This window comes from Oncorhynchus mykiss, chromosome 16 (assembly GCF_013265735.2).
Source record: "Oncorhynchus mykiss isolate Arlee chromosome 16, USDA_OmykA_1.1, whole genome shotgun sequence".
NCBI classification, from domain to species: domain Eukaryota; kingdom Metazoa; phylum Chordata; class Actinopteri; order Salmoniformes; family Salmonidae; genus Oncorhynchus; species Oncorhynchus mykiss.
In genome coordinates this window covers 60630785-60653080 of record NC_048580.1, presented here as the reverse complement: position 1 = coordinate 60653080, position 22296 = coordinate 60630785, and the positions used below count along the sequence as shown (strand labels likewise).

Sequence of the window (22296 nt, the reverse complement as noted above, 5' to 3'; positions counted from 1 at the left end):
TCCTGTCTCTTATGGACACTTTGTTTCAGACTGCCAAAATGTTCAAATTAATCTTAGACCAATCAAGAGTCTTCATTCAATTCTCATGTTTTAGAATCTAAAATGTATGAATCAAGGTTGGTAAAGGTAAGGAACTGTATGATGTCATACTTCTGCTTACTTGCCCCTGAACATTACTGCTTTGAAAATGACCCTCAGAAGGAATTGCTGTCCAATTTATCGGGCTTGTTTGACAGTGCAGGTGACTGCTGACAGACTGATCTATGAAGAAACTTGCATCATCAATAAGTTACTTATTTGTAGATCAGTTTACGCATTCATTATGGTTTTGATCCTCTTGAACACAGCCATTGTGAAGCAGCCGATTGGAGACCTAACCTATACCACAACCCAAGTAAGAAGCAGTGTCACAATACCATGCATCCCACATAGAGTAAGACACGACTACATATGTCAGTCTGTTTTCTTAAAGATGCACCACATACTGAGTATAACATATTTAACTAGGCAAGTCAGTTAAGAACAAATTATTATTTACAATGACAGCCTACTCCAGCTAAACCCGGACGACACTGGGCCAATTGTGCGCCGCCCTATGGGACTCCCAATCACAGCCAGATGTGATACAGCCTGGATTTGAATCAGGTACTATAAGTGACTCCTCTTGCACTGAGATGCAGTGCCATAGACCACTCGGGAGTTAGAATCCTCTGAATATATAAAAAGGCAATTGGTGAATGTGGAACAGCCTTTCTTGCTTTGTTTTTACTGACCAGTGTTCTTCTAGATTTGTGTCTTTTAAAAACCATCCTAGTTTCACTTACTGTACATGTTAAGGAAACTGAAAAGTTGTTTAAGGTAAAGGTAATCTTTATTTTAACGATATTTACAAAGTACATTGTACAATTCCCAAATTATTGAATGTAGATGAAAATCAAAATGTGTGTAGTCAGTCAGGGCAACCCCACACTCCAGCAAAGTGTGTTTTGCCAATGAAGTACAGGTAACTGCCAAAATAAAGGAAACACCAACATAGTATCTTAATAGGGCGTTGTGCCACCATGAGCCGCCAGAACTTCAATGCGCCTTGGAATACATTCATACACACCCATAGAATTAGTAATTTAATCAAATCTCTATAGTGACACCATTCGGAATTCCATCATTTGGAGTATTGTTGATGGAAAATGCTGTTTCAGAAGCCGCTCCAGAATCTCCCTGCCCATCCTGAGACCCCTCCTTTCAGAGTCACTGAGATCTCTTATATTCATATTTGCCAAAATAATGGGCCACTGGGCATTTTTATATATGACCCTAAGCATGATGGGATGTTAAATTGCTTAATTAACTCAGGAACCACACCTGTGGAAGCGTCTGCTTCGTATCCCTCATTTTCTTACGTGTTTTTTTATTTTGGCATTTACCTGAATATAAACTGTTTACATCATTGGTTTTAGCTCTTCATTTAATTGTTGAAACAAATGTTTGGTCTTTGCAAAGTGCAAATTAACAGTGGTCAATTTCATACTTCGCTAGCCTAGACATATACTTCAAAAGTATGCAACATTGAGTGGCGGTACGAGTTTTGTTGTTTTTCGAATCCCAGAATGTAGCTTTTCAATGTACATGGACTACTTTTTCACGCGGAGGATTAGTCGGGCCGTGTCATTATCATAGTTTATAAATAGGTAATTGAAGAATATTCATGGTCGCGGAGTGAAAAGGCAGGTGTTTCACGGCAATTATCAAATTAAAACAGAAACATTTTACAAAGTTTTAGGCCAGAACTTTTTAAATTAAAGAATTTGAGTTGTTTCCACCTTGGCCAATTCAATAAGGTAAGACATTCTACAATATATGTATAAATGTATTTTTACTGCAATTTATTTCGATTTCCATTAACGTTAGTGATGCTGGGTTTGATTGGCAATTACTAACTTCTTGGCTAGTAGCTAAAGTAGCTGGTATTGAATGTTAGCAAACACATTGGGTTTCAAATATATGTTGAACTCTGATGGTTTACACTAACGTTAACTTACTGCTTTCTACAACTCGGTAGTCTGTTTCAACTACTAACCGGCTAAAATAGCTAGCTAACATTTTAATGTTAGTTAGCAAGCTTGTGATGTGTCAAGGATAGACAGTACACATGTTGTAATGATCCAATATTTTAGGTTTACTTGTTTTTAAGACGAGATAATACAAATTTACTGGCATCTAACTAACTAGCGAAGTTAATAGGTCGCTACTTTAGGTAACTGGAGTATCCATGTCAAACCTTTACACTCCCGGTGGTGGCCATGTGAGAGCAGAAATACTCATACTATCATGTTAAATAGCTAAAGTAAACTTTGGTGATCGTCATCGTGAGGTTGTCATTGTTGTGTAACAATAGTGAAGTTTTTATGGAAGGTCAGGTGTTAGTATAGACCCCACAACCAGTTCAGACAGAACTGAGTTGCCCTAAAAACGCCTTGATTGGCCATCCTGATCCTCAACTGGTGAACTCCATTATGTGACCCCTCCCCTCACAGCCACCCCAAGTTTGTTTTATTTATTTGCACCAAAGAAAACAAGCGATAGACAAGAATACAGATACTAAATAAATAATGGGTGTAGTTGGAAACCCAAGTGCTTATATGAAAACCACACTACAAACAGACCGTGTCAAGTGCCAAAGGTCAGATAACCTAACTAGCCTACACTTGTAGGCAACTTCATATAATACAGAAGTAAATGAAAACCAGGTGTTTTAATAGGCATATGCTTACTTTGATTTTTACCTTACGCTGATTAAGATGAGATGATTACATGACTATGTCATAATCTGCCTACTGCCGTAATCAGTTTAATATCGAATTATCACTGCACATGTAAACGTACTGGCTGTTAGATTTTGTTGTCTGCCAGTTTCACCCCCTCCCGCTATGATCTTCACTATCTCTGTCTGCAGGATGAACAGCAGTGGTCAGTCATACCCATTGGCCTCCCTCTACGTAGGGGACCTGCATCCTGACGTCACAGAGGCCATGCTCTACCAGAAGTTCTCTCCTGCTGGGCCCATCACATCCATCCGTGTCTGCCGTGATGTCATCACTCGCAGGTCCCTAGGATACGCATACATCAACTTCCAACAACCCGCTGATGGTAATATTATTTTTGTGATCAGATTTGTACTCTGTATCAATCATGGACAAATTGATAAGCTGATGGCAACTCGCACCGTATGAGAGTTCTCTTAATTAGAGCCACTCCAAAGGTCAACTACATTAAAGTAGCTATTTGCTTTGATCAAGGGGATTTGAAGAATAATCCTGCTAATGGATTAATATTCCAATGAATACACAACTTAAATCCTATATTAGGTTATTCATGGACGTGTGTGATTAGCAGATGTCTGATGCTGTGTTTCTCTTTATACGTGTCATTTTTTCCCCAGCGGAATGTGCTCTGGATACAATGAACTATGAGGTCCTCAAGGGTAGGCCTATCAGAATAATGTGGTCTCAGCGTGACCCAGGGCTACGGAAGTCAGGAGTTGGAAACATTTTTATCAAGAACATGGACGAGTCCATTGACAACAAGGCCCTGTACGACACATTCTCAGCCTTTGGGAATATTCTGTCTTGCAAGGTAGACATTGCATTCTTGTCTTTGAGTGTCAGGGCATAATTTATCTGTACATAATTTCTAACATGCACTTTTCATTTCAGGTAGTGTGTGATGAGAATGGCTCCAAAGGCTACGGCTTTGTTCACTTTGAAACCCAAGAGGCAGCCAATCGTGCCATTGATACCATGAATGGAATGCTATTGAATGACCGGAAAGTGTGAGTGAACAAATTCCTACCAAGAGCTGTTTATTCTATCTGTAAGGTACCTTTTTTTTACCCTATTTTATTTACATTTATTTCAAACGATATATAAACCACCTTGAATTTAGTGAGATGTAAGTAGGGGAAGTGCAAAGGAAATCTGTAATGGTTAGGGAGGAGGAGGAGGGACTATTGATTTGGTCAACGTTGTATCATTCTCAGACAGTGATGCACGTTTTTGCAGATAACATTTTCATGTTCTTTGCTCAGGCTAGAGACAGGTAGTGACTCTGGCATTGCAGACCCAAAGGCCCATTTCCTGGGGGGGAAATGTCAGTTGTCCACAATTAGGTGAGGGAAATGGTAGACATTTGTTCCTGTTTTTTTTTTTTTTTTTTTTTTTTTTTAAATCTTTTTTTAAAAATAATGTTTGGTCTGTTGACCACAAAGTTGAGACTTGCAAGACTTTCTAAATTTAAGCTATGAAAAAGCTTAGGCAGCAGATTATCATTCAGCATTTCAATAATTACAAGTAGTGCTTAATGTAAAATTAAAGGTATACATCAACCACTTGTCTCATATGTTGCGATGTGTTTATCAAGGTGAGAAAATCATTGTCTCCACACTGATATTCTGGGATGTGGAGCAGTTTGTTTGATATTTTGTAACGAGACTGACTGTAGTTTTATATTTCTCTCTCTCAACTGTTCCTGGTGACGGGTGTGGTGTTCAGTTTTGTTGGCCACTTTAAGTCCCATAAGGAGCGACAGGCTGAGTTTGGGGCCAAAGCCATGAAGTTCACCAATGTGTACATCAAGAACTTTGGCGACGACTATAGTGATGAGAAACTCCAGGAGGTCTTCTCTGCATTTGGTAAGAACATCCTGAAAGTAGGACATATGACAAGCTTTGACATTCTATTCCTTTCTTTGGGCACTAGTATAAAGTGGTGGTTGATGTTATAGCTATTTGATTTAAATGAACATTCTGGAACATCCATGCAATCAGATGTTTTGGGTGGATTGGCATGAAAGTTTATGAAATCTGGGCTCCTTCTCTGTTCTTGGACTCCTAGGCAGGACCCTCAGTGTGCGGGTGATGATGGACGAAAGGGGCCGGTCTCGTGGATTTGGCTTTGTAAACTATGAAAACCATGAGGATGCACAAAGGGTCTGTATTTGGGGTTTTATGGTAATACTCTTTGCCATCTCCTTGTCAACCAGCAGGCTGTCATAGTGTGAAATGGGGAACATGACATCTAAAATGTGGCATTTTGAGTTGACTTTGATGGACTGCTTTTAGGCAGTTGAGGAGATGAATGGGAAAGAACTCGTTCCTGGCCGAGTTCTGTATGTGGGCCGTGCTCAGAAGAGGATGGAGCGACAGGGGGAGCTGAAACGCAAGTTTGAGCTGATCAAACAGGAACGTATCCACCGCTATCAGGTACTGTGAGGAAGTGCACACCTGTGGTCTTAAGAAAAATATATTTAATATAATTTATTTTCTTGTTGATTCAGGGGGTCAATTTGTACGTCAAGAACTTGGATGATGGGTTGGATGACGAGAAACTCAGGAAGGAGTTTGCCCCTTATGGCACCATCACCAGTGCCAAGGTAGAAATATCCATAGTTTTTCATGAGTAGTCATTTCTGCTATCCAATGATGTATCACAAAGGCTGAAAGAATCATGTCTGGATCCGTGTAATATCTCTGCACCTCTTAACGTCATGGTTTTCTCTAACCCTTTCCTCCACTCAGGTGATGACGGACGGGGGCCACAGCAAGGGCTTTGGCTTCGTCTGTTTCTCGTCTCCCGAGGAGGCCACCAAAGCGGTAACTGAGATGAACGGCCGCATTGTGGCCACAAAGCCGCTGTACGTGGCTCTGGCCCAGCGCAAGGAGGAGCGGAAGGCCATCCTCACCAACAAATACATGCAGAGGACCATGCCTGGCCCAGTCATCGACTCCTACCAGCAGGCAGGCTACTACATGTCTGCTGTGCCTCAGGTCTGTAGTACGGTTGAAGGGAGGGGGCTGGCCCTGGAAGGGGATGTTTTTATCTGTAAGATGTTTTTTTTTGTAGCCCCCAAGTCGCACCTTCTACAACCCCAACCCTGCAAGCACCATGAGGACATCTCCTCGCTGGGCTGCACAGCCACCCAGACCACAGGGTGAGTCGGAGGCAGATATTTTTGAGATATTGGAGCTAAAATAAGTATATGACTAAAGCATTACTGCTACTCTAAAATGTCTATTTGTTACACAAATGTGTTTGATGCCCTATTGACATGGCATGTGTTGTGTTGCTGTCAGCACCCTACTCGGGCCAGTTTGTCAGGTCTGCTGTTCCCCGACGCGCCTCCACCCCCATCAGCACCGTCAGACAGGCCTCCACCCAGGCTCCACGCATCATCAACTACACACAGAGGATGGGTAAGGGATACACACTAGCTTACTCAAAACATATACTTGCTGTGATGCAAAAACCGAACAGTAATTAACAGACACCCCCATCTCCAGCTAACATTGGCACACAGACAGCAGGAGGTCGGGCAGGCATGTCTGGTGGTATGGTCCGAGGCACCCAGTATAAATACTCATCAGGGGTGAGGAACTTACAGCAGGTCATCACTATGCCTGCACCAATGGCAGTGCAGCAGGTAATCTCGTAAATTGCATCCTTTCCCCACAAGAAATGCCATTTTTTTTACTCAACTGTTCTTTTAGAGGTCCATCCCAGTGGTAATGTGTATTGCATTGTGTTTAATCTTTCCTGCTGTGTTGTAAGGTTGTTACCCAGCAGATGATGGAGCCAGCGGTGCATGTCAGAGGCCAGGAACCCCTCACTGCCTCCATGCTGGCGGCAGCCCCTCTCATGGAGCAGAAACAGCTGCTTGGTATGTAACTGGAATGTTATTGGGGAGTGTTCATGATCTGTGATGTTCTGCAGTCAATCCTATATTGGAGGGTGTTGAGATGCCTCACTGGCACTCTCCTCAATCTAATTTGTTCTCTTTCCCTTGGTTTGCAGGTGAGCGATTGTACCCTCTGATCCATGGCTTTCACCCCAACCTGGCTGGTAAAATCACTGGGATGCTGCTGGAGATTGACAACTCTGAGCTGCTGCACATGCTGGAGTCACCCGAGTCCCTGCATTCTAAGGTACGACAAGCTTCCATTCCCTCTGTCCTTTCAGATCAACTTTTACATGGAAAAAGGAAGCCACTTATGATTGTTTGGAGTTTCTTGGTGGTGGGTTATCATGGTCATAGTTGTTGTTATGCTAATCCCATGCGTTCTCTCTCTTCACTGTTCTCTCCAGGTGGATGAGGCAGTAGCTGTGCTGCAAGCCCACCAGGCCAAGGAAAACTCTCCTAAGAAGTAGAGAACCCTTTCAGGTTAGGTTATGAGTTAATAGTAGTTACTATGCCAAAATTGACCACACATGTCATTTGTGACAGTAAAGCAGTTGTTACTGAATTTGGATTTTACATGTATTCCAGGACTCTGCGAAGAAATCGCTGAAGGAGGAAAAAGTTAAAACGAACAAAAAAATAGTAAAATTTTGTAAAGGGGGGAAAAAAGGAAGTTTTGTAAATGGCACTTTTGATTCAAATCTGAGAATTTAATTAAAATGTATATCTATGGGGAAGAAAAGCTGTTTGCAATGGGTTATGTTTATTCTACTTTTTGTTTAAAAAAAGAAATGTAAAATAAGAAAATAAAGTCTTGGTGTTTTGTGCATTGAACCTGTATATCACTTCTCATTTGTTGTGCTTCATGGATCTGTGGACTGAAATCTCCTTACATGTTCCTGTTAGATTAGTGATCAGTTCCAATCCATAGACTGTAGTGAAAAGGATTGTGATGTACTGTAATTCCATGGCGAAGTGGGATAATGGCCTAATACACCAAGGGGATCTGAGGTGAAAACAAGCTTGAGGCAAGAGGGGAAAGGAATTAGTGTCTGGATGTCCCAAAAACCACATGCTATTAGTGATGATCACAATCAAAAAAATCTTCTTGTGCTGAATAATAATAGTGTTTTCATAAAGGGCAATACAACATTGCAGAGCAGATTGTTTTAGGTGTGCAGTATAGCAACAATTGGTGTTAAAGTACACTTTTTAATCTGACTTCTACTGAAAGGTTTCACCGCTGGATCTGTTTTTCTACAAAGGGACTCCTTAATGAGCTTCTTAAAATGTTGATCTCTGACCATGGATGAGAGGGCTGGGCAAGTGGGGTAACATGTCAGTTGTGATGTAATTGTAGAACAGTATGACAAAGTGGAACTTGGGGAAGAGGCTAATGAAGGCATTGTCCATGACCGGAGTGATGTATGACAGCATACAGATTAGCAGCTGCACCCCATGCAGTAGTATAGTCATCTGGGCCTTTCTGGCTGAAACGGGATCTGAGATTGCAGCTTTGGCTGAAAACATCACTCTGAAGTAGGTGTAGATCATTGTGATCCACACAAAGCACAGGTAAAGGATATTGGCGGCATATTTGGTGTTCTAGTTGTGAACCGAGTCAGACATTCCTATGATAGCACATCCTACCGGTAGAGAAAAATGACAGGCTTGAGGATGAAGGCAATAATGATGACATGAACACCGGGATGGCCCCTAAAACTCAAATACATGTGATAAGCACATAGGTCCTGTTCACTGTGCAGATCAGAGGATGCTGTAAAGGTTGACAGATGGCTACAAAGCATTCAATAGACATGACTGTCAAGTTCAGAGGTGTGTTTTTTGGCTATCATGAGAAATATACACACGGACAAATATAGGAAAAGGCATACATAGGTCAAGACAATCAAGAGCACAGTCAGACATGCTATCATTGATTAGCTCCATGTACAGGATGTACCTGGAGTCGCTGTGGAAGGTCACGTTGGTGAAGGTGTACAACAGGGTACCATTGATGAGGGCCAACAGAACCACTGTTAGGTTCTTGAATAAAGCCTCAATTAAGTCATTGCTGTCATCCCTGTGGCCTCTGGTGCAGAATCACAGAGCAATGATGAACCTGTCACTGCTACTCATCTCTCAGGCACAATAGTACTTGTCTCCAAAACACAAAGGACAATGTATGAAATACTCCGATTTGAAATGAATCAAGAAAAACAAAAATAACCCATGCCTACTGTTAACCATTCCTATTCCCTGAAAGTGGATACATAGAGCACTGAACATGTGTCCTATTGAATAATGGATGTTTATGTCTTACCCCTCTGAAGGGGGCTAGAAGGCTTTCTTATAGTCAATGGTGTGGAAAACAGCAATAGCACATAGGATAAATGCATAAGACAATGTACTCACAAGGGTCCCAGCCTAATGTCAAGACCCAAAATACAGTAAGGGGACCAAAGTTTGGGTGTGAGGTTATGGGTTCATGTTTATTGAAGTCTGAAGTTTCAACAAATCACTGCTGACCTGGGGAGTCTTTTGGGCCTGACTCTAACAGGTTATTACCAGAATGCATCACTGTCATAAGAAATTCTCTTTAGAGCCTGCTGACAAAGGTCAGGCATTATATGATGCGAGTTTCATAATTGGCATTAATGGGAGTTAGTGCAGTCTAAAGGGAATGAATAGTGAGTTGGCAAAAAGTGGTCAAGATTATCTGAAGCACAAAACATCTCAAACTCTTGACAGTACTCTACTGCTAAATGTATTGAGTTCTCTATCAGTACCATATCCATGGTGTAACTGTGGGTAGGAATATAATGTCCACTTGGGAATTGAAGCTTTACTGTATATTAAAACTAGAGGTCGACAGATTAATCGGAATGGCCGATTAATTAGGGCCGATTTCAAGTTTTCATAACAATTGGGAATCTGTATTTTTGGGCGCTGATTTGTTTATACCTTTATTTAACTAGGCAACACATTATTTTCAATGACGGACTAGGAACGGTGGATTAACTGCCTCGTTCAGGGGCAGAAGACAGATTTTCACCTTGTCAGCTCGGGGGATACAATCTTGCAACTTTACAGTTAACTAGTCCAACGCAATAACGACCTGCCTCTCTCTCTTGTTGCACTCCACAAGGAGACTGTTGCGCGAATGCAGTAAGCCAAGGTAAGTTGCTAGCTAGCATTAAACTTATCTTATAAAAAACAATCAATCATAATCACTAGTTAACTACACATGGTTGATGATATTATCTAGCGTGTCCTGCGTTGCATATAATCTGACTGAGCATACAAGCATCTAAATATCTGACTGAGCGGTGGTAGGCAGAAGCAGGCTTGTAAACATTCATTCAAACAGCTCTTCGTTGTGCTTCAAGCATTGCGCTGTTTATGACTTCAAACCTATCAACTCCCGAGATGAGGCTGGTGTAACCGAAGTGAAATGGCTAGCTAGTTAGCGCGCGCTAATAGCATTTCAAACGTCACTCGTTCTGAGCCTTCTAGTAGTTGATCCCCTTGCTCTGCATGGGTAACGCTGCTTCGATGTTGGCTGTTGTCATTGTGTTGCTGGTTCGAGCCCAGGGAGGAGCGGGACGGAAGCTATACTGTTACACTGGCAATACTAAAGTGCCTATAAGAACATCTAAAAGTCAAAAGGTTAATGAGATACAAATGGTATAGAAGGAAATAGTCCTATAATTCCTATAACTACAACCTAAAACTTCTTACCTTGGAATATTGAAGACTCATGTTAAAAGGAACCACCAGCTTTCATATGTTCTCATGTTCTGAGCAAGGAACTGAAACATTAGCTTTCTTACATAGCACATATTTCACTTTTACTTTCTTCTCCAACACTTTGTTTTTGCATTATTTAAACCAAATTGAACATGTTTCATTATTTACTTGAGGCTAAATAGATTGATATATTAAGTTAAAATAAGTGTTCATTCAGTATTGCTGTGATTGTCATTATTACGAATAAATAAAATCAGCGTCGGCTTTTGGTCCTCCAATAATCCGTATCAGCGCTGAAAAAAACCTTAATTGGTCGACCTCTAATCAAAAGTAATTATTAAAAGGTCTGAGTGTAAACCAAGACCAGCTGTTGTAAACTAGGATTTTATTACAAACACATTTCACACCCCCCTTCATTCCAGATGAAACAATCCAATGTCAACAAGACAAAATGCACATCACATTGAACCACCCAAATCACTTATTTTGATAGTAAATTTAAATCAAGAGTTTTTACAAAATCAAGTCTTGATTACAAATGTTAAAAACTTAGTGATCTCAAACACAATGAATACCTTGAAGTTGTTAACAACAAAAAAATAGATCTGTTTTTGGGTGTTTGTAGGCATTGTTCTTTTCATTTAACACTAACTGAAAAACTTACTGGGCAAATCAATTTCTAAAGCTGAACTGAATGACAAAACGTACAATGATGAGGACAGAGCAAACTGCACTTAGAATCAGAGGTTAATTAGGTGGGGTTGTCCCCAAAATGGGTTCTTTTGTGGTCAGTTTCAACTTAAATCTACTTAGTACCCACTTTCCACTGTATAACAACTCCTTATCACAATGTAGGTTGAAACACACAACGCAATTTGCTCAAGTGCACCAACAGAAATGTGCGGATACAGAACTCAAGCTCAGCCTGATGGCTGTCAGATTGAACAATAAAACAAATATCCTTCAAAACCTTTTGTATTTCTGAATGAAGATTGGGTGGACTGGTGCAGTATTTTGCTACTCTGGTAAATAAGTTCCCAACATATTAGCAAACATTATGTACATTTTGAAGCCCACAGGCGTTGCAACATCTACTCCATGCATGGCAGACTTATCGCCGCGAAGGCATCAGTAGCTGGGTGGCCGTTACTGAATCAGGGAAAAGGTTATGGTAGGTTGGGAGGGGTACGTATGCCGCAGTGATCATTTTACCTACGGAAAAAAAAAACAAAAAAAAAACACTTGCATCATTACTTGTCTAGCACATATGAACAAGTTATTTATGAATGTAGAAAGCAGATTTCAAAAACAAAAAAACATTCTAGCTAGAGAAAAATGTTTTAATAATCAGCAGCACAACTCACTTGAACCTAAAATAAAAGACAGTACAGTAGGAAGATTGGAGAAGCAGTTAGCCTATAGAAATCCCTGATCACACTTGTAGGCGATGTTGGCTAACTAAGCTCATGCGTAGAAAGAGAAAACGTGTTTAACGGTGGTCTCGTGCCAAACTGCACGTCAAATCAAAGGCACTCCGTCAATATAAAAGTTGTTTTTGTCTAAAATGTGCCAGTTTGTCACTTTTACAAGGTTGGAGTAATAACATGTTCAACTACTTGAGACATTTGCTCGAATCTAGGTTGTGCCTTCACATTTCTATTAAATTATCAACTAAGAATTTTGGCAAGCGTTACCAGTAGTCTTGCAATGCTGTGTCTCTGGGTTTAGAAACTCTGTGCTAACATGGTACAGTTTTGTTTCGATTACTTCCCATTATCCCATGCCTCAAACATAACTGATATAAATGCAAGACATGTAAATATCAAAGAATGACCCTATAGAATGCATTGGTACAAGGATACACACCTGCAAACCACCGTCCATGTAGGGCATTCACTGCAGCCATCGCTGTTGGGATAGTGGGGCATTTTACGTACACGTTGCCCTATAAGAGAAAGGAAGTGGTAAGATAAGGGCAATAAAACATCTATCGATCTGCAACATTGCCCAAGTACCTCAAATCCACGGAGTTAAGCGCAGACTAGAGTTTTTTTTTATTTTTTAAATGAACCTCCAACTTGCTATGCAGTCGATACTTTCAAAATGTAAATTCTTAAACCCTTTACCGTGTACCCATGTTTGGCTTCGGTTGTTGTGTGCCTTTGTTTGCTGAAATCAAATACAACTGACTCTTTCCTCATTGCTGTTGCTCTAAGATGGCAACTCAGCGCATGTGCCAATTGAATCTCAACAAGGAAACACTGTGGCTGTATTTCATTAATGTTTTATTAAAAAGTATGGATTTCAGCAAACAAAGACACGCAACAGAGTACAAACATAGGTACAAGGGTTAACATTTTGAAATAACTGCATAGAGACTCGGTCATAATTTTTTTAATTTTAATAAATAGTCTGCACTAAACTCAGTGGATAAAATTGCGGGGTTGAGGTAAATGGCAATCTGCAACAGACAATGATGGACGTAAGGCTGATCTTGAAATTAACGTAACATTCTAAATTTTACCATTATATAAAACATGCAGCACCTAATTTTGGGGGGGCAAAGTGCATAATTTGCTGGACCAGTTTAGAACTATCCACCTCTATAGTGCATTTTAAAAGGGTCTTACCTGAGGTGAGTTCTTGTCGACATATATATGGACAATTCCACCATGTTTGTTGCACTCCTCCATGACGTCATCTTGAATCTCGATGTCCCAACCAGGCTCATTTTCCCTGGAAAGGAGGCAGGTCGTTTCAACCTCTTCATCACAAACTAATGACTCGCCTAACCAAGCTTCATGAAATGAAAAGTTAAGCCCTTTTGGCTCCCAGAAAAAAAGCCATAATCAATGAGTTGACAGTTATTTAGTATCTCCCCAATTGTACCCTAATCTTACAATTGGTGATGCATTTGTGAACCTAGTTCATTGAATCAAAGTTCTAAAACAATGGTTTCTGCCATCATGAAATGAAAAGGGGAAAGTAGTGTCTTACGACTGTGGGCTGAACATGTTGGACAGCTGTAGGCAGTGTGTAGCCAGTGGTTGAGTTGGGAGGTTCATGGCCTGGTTCATGCTTGGACCCAGGTTCAGGGCAGGGTTGGCAACAGCTGTAAAAGGAGATGACAGCATCATTAACAGAGGTCCTTCTCACCAGGGGGGTCAAGTGCAGTTGAATTCCTGTCTGTTGAATTGACCATCAGCTCCTGAACAAACTATAATTGGCCCCAACCCTGCATCTGACTTAATCATCAGGTTGACTTAATCAAATTTACTACCTCCCCCCTTTAACAAGCAATCAATGAATACATGTAAAAATACAGGACTGGTCTTTCTTCCGTGTTGTTTCAATGCACTGTTGGACAAAATGTAGTTACACACAAGAAAACCAGAGAAGATGTATACAGAGAGCTTGAGAATCTTATTTGGCTTAAACAAGAAAATAATTTATATGCATACTGTGAATTCAGTATGCATGACAGCAATGATTTCAGACCACAACAAGAAAAAAGGACCATGGGAGATTTCACTCTGGTTTGAAACATGAGAACTTGAAAGGATGTATTTTAGATGAGATTTAATTGTGTGCAGATTTGATAAATTGTGCACTCCAATCTTTCACATTCACCTTCAGGGGGTGGGTTCAGCCTGGCTTGTATGTCTAAAAGATTAGAAGAAGAGAAGTTAAAAACTTGCACTTAGGCTGGAAAGGGGAAATTATTTAGGTTGTGAGGATGGAAAGATGCACAATAGATGAAGAGCATAGCCAAGACCATTTACTTACTACACTGCAGTGCACATCATACCATTAGACCTAGTTGCTACAGGTGGACATCCATAGCATAAGGCAAACACAGAGAAGCTAAGGTTCTCCTGTTTCTGCATGTTAGTTCAATATCAGCATTCCATCTAACATTATATTGTTTCAGCAAGTTGTAAGTGTCCATTCACTTAGTAAGACAAATAAATTGCTGGCTTTGGCAAGACAAAACACACAGGTTGACTTGAATGATGCTAACTCATTATAGGTTTCCCACCAGTTGCCCCTTATATTCAATGTGTCCTTTTCACGCAGTGTCATAGTGAGGGAAGAAAACATCTTTCAGATAGAGTACGTCTCAGATGTCTTTCACCAAAAGCTGACAACATGGCAGGTTGTTGCAGGGATGTGGTCAGAAGCGATGAACATACCACATAAAGGAGTATTGGTGGCAATGGCAGATTGGCATTTAGTGTTTACGTGTGGATCCATTAGATAAATGTGGACGAGATCATTAAAAGATAAACGATAGTGAGAAAAGATGAGAAGTCTTATGGTGGTACATTTGAGATGATCAAATACTGGTGGTCACAGAAGCAGTTTATTTGAACCCACGCAGTCTCCAGATCATTTGAACCCATGCAGTCTCCAGATCATTTGAACCCACGCAGTCTCCAGATCATTTGAACCCACGCAGTCTCCAGATCATTTGAACCCACGCAGTCTCCAGATCATTTGAACCCACTTTGCATTCATCATTCAGTGGAAACCATCCTGCCAATGGAGGTCTGACAGCTCTCGTTTGCTATGTACCTCTAGAATTAGTTATGATCAACAGCCAAAACAAACTTAGTACATTTCACATTAGCATGAGGTATCAATAAAGCTTAAAATTCAAAATCACAGGTTTTGAACTTTTCTCCTTTGAGGAGAGGCATGTCTGCCGTGTCTTAAGATGAGGCCAGTGAGTAGTTCATTCCACAATATGTAGTGTGACATGTTACATACAGTATAGATCATGTGACTACCTGTACCAGCTGCCATGTTGCCGAAGTGGATTGAAGAGGAGTGCATGGAACCACTCATCTGTAGAGCCTGTTGTGCAGCTGGAGGAATCTGAAGACCAGTACCTGAGGGAAACAAGTATTCATTAGCATCAAGTCTGTTCAATGCTATTTAAAACAACTTGAGCACACATACTGGAGTGATTAGAGGTCAACTGGGGTAACAACACCTTGGTTGATAAAATAGGTTTTACATTTCATCACAACAGGTGGAGATATTGAATACTAAGCTCAACTTTTACTAACTGCTGACAAATAAACCCAATGGCAATTTTGAGCACAAAAGAAACTACATTCACTCAAAAACATCAGCTAATAGCTCACCCTCTGCCAGCCGGGCCATGAGCTGCAGGCGCCCGGTGGTGCCCAGGTCAATGCCCGTCCTCTCCAGCTCGTCGTTGTCCAGGAAGGAGCTGGCGGTGGAGGAGTCGGTGCGTTCTGTCACGTTACCAACCTTCATGGGCCGTCCGGCCAGCTCAAAGCCATTCAACTGCTCCAATGCTTTCTTAGCGCACTCTGCATCTGCAAACTACAATTACACACAGTCATCCAGTAGGAAATCAGCTAAATAACATGGCACACACACACACACTTTTGGAATCAGGAACTTACTGAGATGAAACCATATCCTTTGGATCGTGCAGTTTCACTGTCCATCATCAGCTGTATGCTCTCAATCTGTTAAGGAAAACATCCAGTTAGATACAACAGAGTTAGTGGAAAATTGAGGTTAACTTTTTATGGCTGCAGGGGCAGTATTGACTAGCTTGGATGAAAGGTGCCCATATCAAACAGCCTGCTCCTCAGTCATAGTTGCTAATATTTGCATATTATTATTAGTATTGGATAGAAAACACTGAAGTTTCTAAAACTGTTTGAATGATGTCTGAGTATAACAGAACTCATATTGGCAGGCAAAATCCTGAGTTGAAATCAAAACAGGTAGTCAGAAATCTGAGCTTGTATGTATTCACCAGAGCCCCCAATGAAATACCCTTGAGATATGAATGATGTTGCACTGCCTAGGGGTTCCACTAGATGTCAACCATCAATAGAAATTCAAATGAGGCTTCTATGTTGTTGAGGGAGTGAATGAGAGCAGAATATATCAGATGTCCATCAAGCAGCCATTTTGTGATCTCACTCTTTCCTCATGGTAGTCACTTGCATTCCATTGCTCACGAAGACCAGAAAGAATACTCCGGTTGGAACTTTATTGAAGCTATATGTTAAAAACATAACGATTGATTCTGTACTTAGTTTGAAATGTTTCTTCAACCGGTAATATCACCTTTTGAAGTTTTTGTCCGATATAACGCTGACCAGAATTAGCGTTTGGATATGTATACCAAACGCTCGAACAAAAGAAGGTATTTGGACATAAATAACGCACATTTTCGAACAAAACAAACATTTGTGGACCTGGGATTCCTGGAGTGCTTTCTGATGTAGATCAAAGGTAAGGGAATATTTATCATGTCATTTCTTGTTTATATTGACGCCATCTTTGAGGCTGTGGTGTTTTTAAATTGACCGCCGTCTCAGATTAGTGCATGCATTTCTTTTTCCGTAACGTTTTTTTGAAATTGACACAGCGGTTGCATTAAGGAGTGGTATATCTATAATTCCATGTGTATAACTATATTATCATCTACATTTATGATGAGTATTTCTGTTGAATGATGTGGCTATGCAAAATCACTTGATATTTTTGGAACTAGTGAATCTAACGCGCCAATGTAAACTCAGATTTTTTTAAAATATAAATATGAACTTTATCAAACAAAACATGCATGTATTGTGTAACATGAAGTCCTATGAGTGTCATCTGATGAAGATAATTCAAGGTTAGTGATTAATTTTATCTTTATTTCTGTTTTTTGTGAAGGCTATATTTTGCTGGGAAATGGCTGTGCTTATTGTGGTTTGGTGGAGACCTAACATAATAGTTTGTAGTGCTTTCACTGAAAAGCCTATTTGAAATCAGACACTTTGGTGGGATTAACAATGAGAATAGCTTTAAAATGATAAGACACATGTATGTTTTAGGAATTGTAATTATGAGATTTCTGTGGTTTGAATTTTGGCGCCCTCTATTTTCACTGGTAGTTGTCATATCGATCCTGGTATCGGGATTGCAGCCATAACAGGTTAACATACATGACAAGTAATGGGGTTTCCTCCTTACCCTTCCGAAAGGCTCGAAGATGCCTCGCAGCATGTCCTCTGTGATGTTGAAGTGCAGAGAGCCCACGTACAGCCGCATGGGGCCAGCATTACCCTTCTGAAGGTTGTTGGCCATTGCTGCTGCTCTGTTCTTCTCAGCCTGCACACACACAAAAATGGTGAGTCTATGCCATCTGCCAAGTTGGTTGTGAAAGGTGACATCACATTTACTAATTCCATCATTTCTAAAAATGTTATGGTTAAATTAACTACCTGAGAGGCCTGGACAATGATGGGCACTCCAAGAAGTCTCTGTCCAGTCAAGCCAATGGCCAATGGGACCGAATTCGCCTCCAGAAACTCAATGTAGGCAATGCCCTTTGACCTCCTGGAGTTTCTATCGGAGATCATCCTCACGTCTCTCACCTACAGGGGATAAAATAGCAATAGTGTGTCAAGAGTGAGCACCTTCCTATTGACCATTAGCTAAATGCTTTGTCAAAAGAAAGTCTTGATCTTTGCATATTTCAGGCTTCTACTTTAAAATGTGTGTAAACTGTGATTACTGACTTTCCCAACAGCAGAGAAGAAGTCCTCTAGATCTCGTGGTCTGATTCTGGCTGCCAGCTGCATACAGAACACAGTACGGGCATCCCTCTCCTCTGGGGTCAGGTTGTCAATTGGTTGCCTTGAAAAAGAAAACAGAAAAACACTTTTTTTTGATGGACGGTGAGAAAAGAATTCCAGTTCACAAAACTGATCTGAAACCACGAGAGCTTCTAACTAGACAATCCAGCTGTGTATCTCACCTTACTGGACTCTTGTCTTTCTTGAAGGGACTACGACTTCTTGAGCGCCTACGACTGAAAAAAGTAACAATCACAAGTGTTAGTTCTAACCCAGACTTTACATTAATACTTTAATGACAAGACAGCCAACCACCAACACGTCATATCACAAAGAATTTAATCATAAAAACCTTAGTTTGTTGGCATGTGGTGGGCCAATCTTCCCTCCTGGACCACCGTTAAATTTCGGCCCCAAACTAGGGGTGTAAAACAAGGTTCAGCTCAGTATGTATGCCTACTACTGATGAAGATTATATTTCAAACTGTGTTGGTTTTTAATAAGTGTTAAGTGTATAATATGTGTTAAGTGTATAATATGTGTTAAGTGTATATTCAATTACCAATGACCTCAACGGAGTAGGTTAATATGCCTAAGAGTACAATTCATGCCTATGTGTCCGGCTTTAAGTTTCAGGGACACACTGACTATCTGTGGAGGAAACGTCTCCAGCTGCATAGTAGGAATGATGAACACTTTCTCATTCATAAAGGCGACAGTCAAAATGGGCCCTACAACAACCTCCACCCCCACTTGGGCCTACTTTGTGTACTCTACTTCTCTTGAAACACAAAGGCTAAATCAGCCCAGTCACATGACACTCAGCTGAAAGAGGAAGTAAGAAAGGAGTAGTAAACTGAGTTGACCTGAGGACAAAACCAGGGCTACAGCATTATTTATCCACCTCATGCCTGAACTTCCACACAGAAGTCAACCACCATACCCTAGATGTTTTTTTTTTATTACTATACCGCTGTCAAATACAAAATCCTGTTTCATTTCATCATCAACATTGGTACTGCCAGCTTTCAAGGGGGGAAAAATAAATTACCTACAATGAAATGATAAAGCAGACTATTATTCCCCACCAAAATGTGGGAAGTAGACAACACAGATAAGGGACGCCAAAATTGGAAGATCTCTATACATACAAGGGGCTGCGGCGTCCTCTGTAGCGCCCGGCACGCTCCCTGCTATGGGAGCCGCTGCGGCGGCGCTCCTTACTGCGGCTGCGTTTCTTCTCCCGACTCTTGCTCCTCTTCCTGTCCCGGCTCTTCTTCCTGTCTTTGCTCTTGCTTCTGCGCTTGTCAGAGCTCGGGCTCCGACTACTCCTACTGTGGCTCCTCTTTTTCCTGGAACACAAGTTGAGATTGTCAGAGTGCAAGTCACGGAATCAAATAATACAGTTAACAGATACTTGAAACAACATCTTCTGTCCATTACTGATGTAGTTTTGTAAAGGTTACATGATTTAAACCTGACTAAAACTGTAGATAGCTAACTGACCAGATAATGTGAAGACGGTTTAGCAAATAGCACAAGTTTAAAACTCAGTACTTACTTCTTACTACTGCGCTCCTCATGTCCATTAGCGCTAGAGGACTTGATCTCATCCTAAGCAGGGTCGATAGAAGAACATCATGAGGACGTAGAGGAAACATTGCAAGTCGTCAGGGGTAAGGGGAGGGAACAAGAAAATACAGAATATATTCATTTAGTAAAAATACTGTTAACATTACTGATATGTTTGGAGAAGTATCTAAGGTGGTCCATCTACAGCCCCTGTAGAGTTCCACCCCCACCCCCCCACCCACTGTTATAACTACATACTGTACAGTACTCAATCCAACCAAAAGTCAAGGTGTATGGGGAAAGTATCTAACATTTTGGCATGCTACAGTAAGCCATGGTAACAGTTTGGTCATCTCAACCCCACCCCTCCTGCTTTGTCGTACCAATACCACTATCTGTTCCTAAGCCCACTGAGGCCATGCTTGGCCCACAGCCACTAAAAGAGATCCTGTGGTTGGTGCCAGTCCAGTGATCTTCACCCATTTTCCTTCTTGGAATGTAAGAGTTCGATGCCACCTCTGTCACACATCTCGCCCTGAAGCAAACAGGGATTCACACTGCTTAGTAATATGGACTCCCAAGAAAAACTGAAAAGAAAAAATCCACTAGTTCAGCCTCATGTTAAATGACCTATGTTTGTTCTTTTAGTGCCGGCTGAATGGAGGTGATCCATTTTGGCTTGTATTTCATGAGGGGAAAACTATTCTTATTGGTGAAATCAATAACTAAATGTTTCATGGAAATGAAATCTTGAAATGAAATTCTTAAATAAATTGTAATAAGAAAATAAACTGAATATTACTGGTGTTAAAAGGCATGCAAAGTCAAGATGCTGATTTACGAATCGGAATCAATAGACTTGGGCATGGAGACAGTATTCATATTTCAAAGTTATCAATAGCTTACTCTGTTGACCTCAGCAAAATCATGACTACACATTTAAGCCATATCAATGATTTGTAAAACAACGTATACTATGAGTCAGTAGACTAATCTACGAAAAGACATTTAAGGGTAAAAGTACTAACACACGTAAGGTCTATTTCAGGTCCGACTTACTTGACAACGATGCATAACAAATGTCAATGCATATAAATAGAATATGTGCCAGAACTACTGGTATCACGGTCAAGCTAACTAACAGGTGTAAACATGGTGGAACAATGCCGTTAGTTACCATGTCAACAGAAATTTTAAATACTGTCTCCTTTGCATGTGAGGTAAAATGCGCTGATTATCATCCATTTGCATTCACCTTGTTGCAACCGAACAGGTGATAGGATGTTCTAAGATGAGGCTCTTTTTGTCCTAGGGGGATCACAGTACATCAATACATTGCGCAATTACTACCTTACTTTTTTCACAGTTCACACTGGAATCAAAGGTGAATTCATGGGAGTAGAGGTGAGATATCATTAGGCAAGTCTACAAAGAAAGATAGATGGGCGTTTATTGAGAATTTTGGATCATGTCTGACTGCATCACACACCACATTCATACATTGAGAGGCACACACAATCATTTAACTATCAATAATAGCGAACTTATACATCTCTGAGCAGCAAGATGATACTAGATCAGCAAATAGTGAATGCACAAAAAAATAAAAATACAAGCCTGGCAATTCTACCCACCTTTCTGTATGGAGCCTCTAGCATAGCCTCAATGTCAAAATCGTCTGCCATGGTCTCCTGCAAGAGAAAACAAGATACAATCAACTCATGTTTAGTCACAAGATAAAAAACATTACATTCATATAGAATTCGTTAGGTCTACTGCGGCCACAGAATAACGTTAGTTAGCAATCTAGCTAACGAGAGTTAGAAAAACTGTTAGCTAGCTACCAGTAGCTAGTTGAATGTTCTAACAAAACTACATTTTAGCTGGGCAGCTAACTAGCTAGCTAAATAGTTCCCAGCTGACAACAGAGCATCAACTGTGGAACATTCCAATGCATTTGACCAACACTCCTACACGTTAGGCTGCAGCTTACAGCTAGCTAATGTTAGCAAGACTAGTTATAGCTAGCTACAGTAGCTGATTAAGAACTATAGCTAAGACATTTAGCTAGCAAGATGTTTACTAGTAACGTAACTGGCGTTAGCTAACTGACTAGCCAACGTTCGTTTACTACTATCTGAGGAAGATGTGCAATGGTAATTTACCGCAGGGATTTGTCCCACCGTCCCGTCTGCTTCTTTTTCTGTGACCAGAAAATGAATAGTTACCTAGCTAGCAAGCTAACCAATCAGCCAGTGAGCTAGCCTGCGAACTACCGTTGCCTCCTTCTAAAATAGGCCCAATTTGACCTCGGATTCGCCTGCTGCTGTTCCTGCCAACAACAGATTCAAAATAATCGCTCCAGAAAATGCTCTCTCTCTAGACTACGTATTACCCAACGAAATTATCAGTAACAGCCCGTAAAGTATTTAGCTTTATATTAGTTATCTTTCTTCGCCTTTCAAGCGTTTGAAGTTGTTTCACAAAACAACTTCCTTTGCCTCTCTAAAATGGCGCTCTGCACTCAAGCCTCGAGGAAGGCGGGGTTGTTTGTCCTAGCTATCTAGAAAGGCTACTTCACCGCCTCTCTCTTCTCAATATGGTACTTTACCGCCACCTACCGGAA

General features: G+C 40.8%; 2 protein-coding genes and 1 pseudogene across 11 annotated transcripts; 1 reads left to right on the top strand and 2 right to left on the bottom strand.

The window, feature by feature from the left end:
- The first annotated feature begins 276 nt into the window (after nucleotides 1-276).
- pabpc1l (poly(A) binding protein, cytoplasmic 1-like) lies at nucleotides 277-7369 on the top strand. 2 transcript variants are annotated; one of them, XM_021566819.2, is made up of 16 exons: nucleotides 277-1838; nucleotides 2954-3147; nucleotides 3440-3633; nucleotides 3714-3829; nucleotides 4548-4687; nucleotides 4890-4984; nucleotides 5117-5257; nucleotides 5332-5427; nucleotides 5573-5821; nucleotides 5898-5985; nucleotides 6128-6247; nucleotides 6335-6474; nucleotides 6603-6711; nucleotides 6846-6976; nucleotides 7137-7212; nucleotides 7318-7369. In XM_021566819.2, the coding sequence occupies exons 2-15, from the start codon at nucleotides 2955-2957 to the stop codon at nucleotides 7197-7199; spliced, it is 1875 nt and encodes a 624-aa protein (XP_021422494.2). In that variant the 5' UTR covers nucleotides 277-1838; nucleotide 2954; the 3' UTR covers nucleotides 7200-7212; nucleotides 7318-7369. The 2 variants fall into 2 exon arrangements, with proteins under 2 accessions (XP_021422494.2, XP_021422493.2); XM_021566818.2 differs by having other exon boundaries at nucleotides 277-645; nucleotides 7137-7369.
- Nucleotides 7370-7898: 529 nt separating this feature from the next.
- On the bottom strand, nucleotides 7899-9527 carry LOC110491136 (annotated as a pseudogene).
- Nucleotides 9528-10847: 1320 nt separating this feature from the next.
- Nucleotides 10848-22247, bottom strand: LOC110492470 (RNA-binding protein 39). Of its 9 annotated transcripts, none has more exons than XM_036947483.1 (19): nucleotides 21836-22215; nucleotides 21305-21361; nucleotides 21026-21095; nucleotides 20054-20205; nucleotides 19660-19712; nucleotides 19250-19450; nucleotides 18451-18516; nucleotides 18281-18334; nucleotides 18042-18159; nucleotides 17745-17897; nucleotides 17494-17631; nucleotides 15918-15983; nucleotides 15630-15834; nucleotides 15270-15371; nucleotides 14110-14142; nucleotides 13477-13591; nucleotides 13110-13215; nucleotides 12346-12424; nucleotides 10848-11691 (listed from the first exon to the last, which is right to left on the bottom strand). In XM_036947483.1, exons 9-19 carry the CDS (start codon nucleotides 18102-18104, stop codon nucleotides 11591-11593), a joined length of 1161 nt encoding a protein of 386 aa, XP_036803378.1. In that variant the 5' UTR covers nucleotides 18105-18159; nucleotides 18281-18334; nucleotides 18451-18516; nucleotides 19250-19450; nucleotides 19660-19712; nucleotides 20054-20205; nucleotides 21026-21095; nucleotides 21305-21361; nucleotides 21836-22215; the 3' UTR covers nucleotides 10848-11590. The 9 variants fall into 9 exon arrangements, with proteins under 9 accessions (XP_036803378.1, XP_036803379.1, XP_036803374.1 ...); XM_036947484.1 differs by lacking the exon at nucleotides 21026-21095 and adding an exon at nucleotides 20926-20978; XM_036947479.1 differs by having other exon boundaries at nucleotides 19660-20205.
- Between the last annotated feature and the right edge of the window lie 49 nt (nucleotides 22248-22296).

Coding starts and splice junctions, on each gene's coding strand:
- LOC110492470 (XM_021566817.2), bottom strand. CDS start 21,355: ATGGCAGACGATTTTGACATTGAGGCTATGCTAGAGGCTCCATACAGA. Junction 17,898..18,041: donor TCTTCTCTGCTGTTGGGAAA/GTCAGTAATCAC, acceptor TATCCCCTGTAG/GTGAGAGACGTGAGGATGAT. Junction 15,372..15,629: donor CATGGCCCGGCTGGCAGAGG/GTGAGCTATTAG, acceptor TGTTTCCCTCAG/GTACTGGTCTTCAGATTCCT.
- pabpc1l (XM_021566818.2), top strand. CDS start 2,955: ATGAACAGCAGTGGTCAGTCATACCCATTGGCCTCCCTCTACGTAGGG. Junction 5,258..5,331: donor AACGTATCCACCGCTATCAG/GTACTGTGAGGA, acceptor TTGTTGATTCAG/GGGGTCAATTTGTACGTCAA. Junction 5,822..5,897: donor ACATGTCTGCTGTGCCTCAG/GTCTGTAGTACG, acceptor TTTTTTTTGTAG/CCCCCAAGTCGCACCTTCTA.